The sequence below is a fragment of the Aplidium turbinatum genome, chromosome 15, assembly GCF_918807975.1.
Source record: "Aplidium turbinatum chromosome 15, kaAplTurb1.1, whole genome shotgun sequence".
Lineage (NCBI taxonomy): Eukaryota > Metazoa > Chordata > Ascidiacea > Aplousobranchia > Polyclinidae > Aplidium > Aplidium turbinatum.
In genome coordinates this window covers 8,935,072-8,939,841 of record NC_137486.1, presented here as the reverse complement: position 1 = coordinate 8,939,841, position 4,770 = coordinate 8,935,072, and the positions used below count along the sequence as shown (strand labels likewise).

Genomic DNA, 4,770 nt, shown 5'->3' with positions numbered 1-4,770 from the left:
GACAAACGACCTGTTGCATTTTATTCACGAACCTTGAATCGTAGTGAAATTCGGCATTCCAGTGTGGAAAAGGAGGCAACCGCCATTATAGACGCCATCAGACACTGGAGTCATTTTCTGCAGGGCCGCCATTTTAACTTAATTACAGATCAAAAATCTGTAGCCTTTATGTACGACAACAAAAAGCATAGCAAGATCAAGAATAGCAAAGTCTTGAGATGGCGCATGGAACTTGCTGAGTACGATTACGACATAATTTACCGTGCGGGAAAGTATAATGCTGCTGCGGACACTCTTTCTAGAGCTTATTGCGCAAGCTTAACTGGTGGAGCACTGAGTGAAATACATGCGTCTCTTTGTCACCCAGGAGTGACTCGGCTCAATCACTTTGTGAAAACTAAAAACTTGCCGTTTTCTTTGTCGGAAATACGACAAACAATCGCTAACTGCCGCGTCTGCGCCGAGCTTAAACCTAAGTTTTATAAACCCATGCAAGCACACATGATAAAAGCAACACAGCCGTTTGAACGGCTAAATATCGACTTTAAAGGACCTCTGCCGTCGTGCTCTAAAAACAACTATATGCTGACAGTCGTTGACGAATTTTCTCGGTTTCCCTTTGCCTTTGCATGTCCTAACATGGAAGCTAGAACTGTAATTCAGTGTTTAAATCAATTGTTCACTATCTTTGGTTTACCATCCTATATCCACTCGGACCAAGGCAAAACTTTTCTATCTGCAGATTTAGTAAAATATCTGAACGATCGAGGAGTTTCAACTAGCAACACGTCAATATACAACCCTCGTGGCAACGGTCAGTGCGAGAGATACAACGGTATCATATGGAATGCAGTAAAACTCGCATTGGAATCTCGAGAACTCTCCATAAAACATTGGCATCAAATTCTCCCAGACGCTCTTCATTCTGTACGTTCATTATTATGTACATCCACAAATTGTACACCTCACGAGCGCATGTTCAACTTTCAACGCCGATCGTCCACTGGTACGGCTTTCCCCACGTGGCTCAGTCAACCCGGCCCAGTTTTGTTGCGACGTCATGTGAGGTCCAGCAAAAATGACCCCATAGTTGAAGAAGTCGAGTTGATCCATGCAACGCCTAACTACGCTCAAGTTCGATTTCAAACAGGCAGAGAAGCCACAGTTTCTCTAAGAGACATTGCTCCTGCTGCTGCTGGAAATGAACAGAAACTGTATGAAAACTGTGTTGCTCCTGAAGACGTATCGGAGGAGGTCGTGGTTGACAGCGAACATTTCGACAACTCACCTATACAATCATCCTCACCAGATAAAAACAGTAACTTAGAACTTCAATCTCCTAAAAAGTGTTCAACCCCAGACAGTATGGTGGAACTGCGCCGCTCCAGCAGAGAACGACGCAAACCCGATTGGTTTCAAAGTTCATAGAAAAACATTGTCGCATTAAGAACTATTCTATGAACCGATACTATGTTAATTCATAACAAGGGGGGAAGAATGTTGTGAAATCTCTTTTGTTGTTACGTATGACGTTTTAGTTTGGTGCCCGCATTCACCTCAAGGCGGCGGCGCACTGCAAATACTTGTTTCTGTTCTTAAAGTTCTTTCATTTCACAATGCATAGTTGGTGTAAGGTAGCGGATGTTTGAGGTAGTGGCTCTTGTGTTTAGAACAGTACATTTAGAGTTGTATTAACTATTGATTTGTTTCTTATAGTTTCTTCGCATTCTTAGTTTGTTAAACCTTACAATAAGGTTTTGTTATGTAGTTTATAACAGATAGTTTAGAAAGATTAGAAAGTTTATTAGATTAGATAGAGCCAAGTTTGGCCTAATGGCAGACCTAACCAAGTGCTTCTTCCAGATTCAATTACCAATGGAACAACGCGACTTGTTCCGTTTGCTGTGGTTTGAGAATAATGATATCGAAAAGGGCAAAGTAATTCCGTTTAGATTTTGTGTACACCCTTGGGGAATTAAAAGCAGTCCATACGTCGCCTGCTTAGCCATTCAAAAGATGATTGAACAAAACCCCACTGGAGCCAGTGACCTGACCCTGCGTGCCATTCGAAAAAATATGTATATGGACGATCTGATATTCTCTGGAAATAGCCTTGATGAGGTCAGTGAGATTGCTAAACAAGCCATTGACTTGTTCGATAGCCGAGGCTTTAGTTTGGTGAAATGGAGTGCCAACAAAGGGGCGTTGGATGTTTTGTCGGACTTTAAAAAAGAGATGCTGGCTTCCTCCTTTCGCGATGTCGACCTCGAAAAAGACGACACAGACTTACCAGTAGCAAAAACTCTAGGTTGTGTGTGGCAAACCGAGTCAGATTCATTCTTCATTAAGTGCTCTCTCCAACCTTTAGAGAAGTACACACGTCGCTCAATGTTAAGCCAACTTGGCCAAAATTTCGATCCACTAGGGTTCGGCGCTCCATTCTTCCTTAAAGCTAAGTTAATTCTGCAGCGTTTGGCTATTGAAGGCCTCGATTGGGACACCGAAGTGCCACAAAGCTACATAAAAGAGTGGAAGTCGTGGATTCATTCATTAGATTTACTAAAAGAATTTTCCATACCTAGATGGTATTTTGTAAACACAGAGCCGTGTTGTGCAGACGATGATATCGTATATCAGTTACATGGATTCAGTGATGCCTCCAATCACTCCTTTGCCTCCGTTGTGTATATACGTAGGCTGTGTAACGGAGTCCCTTGCGTATCCTTCGTTTTTGGCAAAAGTAGGGTTGTCCTCAAGCATCAAAGTGCATGGCCGTTTGCCAGAAAGGAGCTTGTAGCCGCGCTTAATACTACGGAACTGTTAAACCAGGCAGCTAATGCACTACACCTGCCTGATCTTAGAAAACATTTCTGGTGTGACTCGAATACTGTCCTTCAGTGGATCAGAAATCCTGATTTACGATTATGCAAGTTTGTTACTCGTAGGTTAAATCGTATTTTACTCTTGTCAGAGGTGAGAGAATGGCATTTTTGTCCGACACATCTCAACTCGGCAGACGTTGGAACCAGACCGAATGCCATCACCAAAACAGGTTCCAGAGAGATGTGGTTGAGCGATCCATCTTTTCTCATGCAGGAGGGCGAGGTCCCAACGGTGAATGGAGCAGATGCTGCTATTCGTAAAATGGAACTGTCGCCGGCGATAACGGTAAGTGAAAATGCAACTGCTGGCTCCATTAGCAAGATGATCGAAACCGCACCTACTTTGTACGTGTTGAAAAAAAGAGCCGCCTATCTTGTAGCTTTCACGGAGTTCATTGTATCCAAATGCAAGAAACATGGGTATGTAAAACCAAAGTTAAATGCATCCTATCTTGAGGACGCTTTAAATAGGGTTGTTTCTTACGTACAAAAAGTAGTGTATAGAGATTTGTTAAGTTGTGACGGCCTGCCGGAGTCGATCGATGTGGTAACAAAACGTCTTGCTTCGAGCGAAGCTGGCGCTGATAAACAGTGCCTGAAGGAGTTGCGCTCTCTAAAAAAGTATCGTCCTTGTGTGGACACACGGGGGAGACTTCGTATTGAAGGTCGATTGAGTAAGTCTCCCGAAATAACTGTCGATGCGAAGCATCCTCTTATTTTGCCTTCGAGGCACGCATTGACACGGCTAGTTGTCCTTGACGCTCATTGTGATAGCTATCACTGTGGTGTGCAACAGACACTGTTATCTACTCGTCAACGTTTTTGGATTGCAAACGGTAATTCCTCGGTGAAACACTATTTGCATGACTGCGCTCCATGTGCCTTAGAGAAAGCAAAGCCTATCAGGCAGCTTATGTCGGATCTACCATTACCACGAACCACGGCCTATAACAAACCCTTCTTCAACAGTGGCGTAGATTATTTTGGTCCAATGACGTTTGTGGAAGGAAGAAGCCAAAAGAAAGCATGGGGATTGTTATTTACCTGTCTTGCGAGTAGAGCAATCCATGTGGAACTTGTGACGTCACTATCTTACAGTGAATTTGTTTTAGCATTTACCAGATTTGTAGACTTGCGTGGATCTATACGTAACATGTACTCAGATAACGGGACCACATTTCAAGCGGCAGCTAAAAGACTACCAGAAATTTTGGAGTCTTCTGAAATTCAAACTTCTTTGCGAAAAAAGGGAATTAACTGGGAGTTCATTCCTCCGTATGCCCCGGCCCAGGGAGGGGCCTGGGAAGCAATGGTCAAGCAATTCAAAATTGCCTTTTCCCACGTTATTGGGAACTCATCACGGAAACCCAACTTTGTTGAACTTCTTACATTTACTGGTAGTGCCACAAGAATAGTCAACGAAAGACCTTTAGTCCCTGTCTGTGATGACCCTAAGGATTCTACTGTTATCACCCCAGCCGCCCTCCTTAACCCATTCTTGAGCCCATTTTCATCAGTAGGAAATCCTCATGACCGAGATGAGTTACGGAGAGACTATAGGTACAACCTGGCTCTATCTCACAGTTTCTGGGAGAAATGGATCTCTTTCTATTTACCTTCCCTGCAGGGTAGAAAAAAGTGGGCCAGTTTGGTGGAAAACCTACAGCCTGGCCAATTAGTGGTGGTTGGTTCTCCAGAAGATATAACTAAGAGAGGAAGGTACCGTCTGGGGAGAGTCCATGAGATCATCCCCCAAATTAGAAAAGGAAAACCGATTGTCAGGCGCGTCAGGGTGGCAGTCTCAGTGGTGGATGAGGCATCGGGTGAGGTCAAAGTGGACCTGGTCCTAAGGGATATATCGTGCGTTGCTCCTGTGGGGAATGCTTGA

The 4,770-nt window shown here is 43.8% G+C and overlaps 1 protein-coding gene across 1 annotated transcript; it reads left to right on the top strand.

The window, feature by feature from the left end:
- The first annotated feature begins 1,875 nt into the window (after positions 1 to 1,875).
- LOC145783943 (uncharacterized) lies at positions 1,876 to 4,770 on the top strand. The gene has a single exon (XM_082595705.1). The coding sequence runs from the start codon at positions 1,876 to 1,878 to the stop codon at positions 4,768 to 4,770; it is 2,895 nt and encodes a 964-aa protein (XP_082451831.1).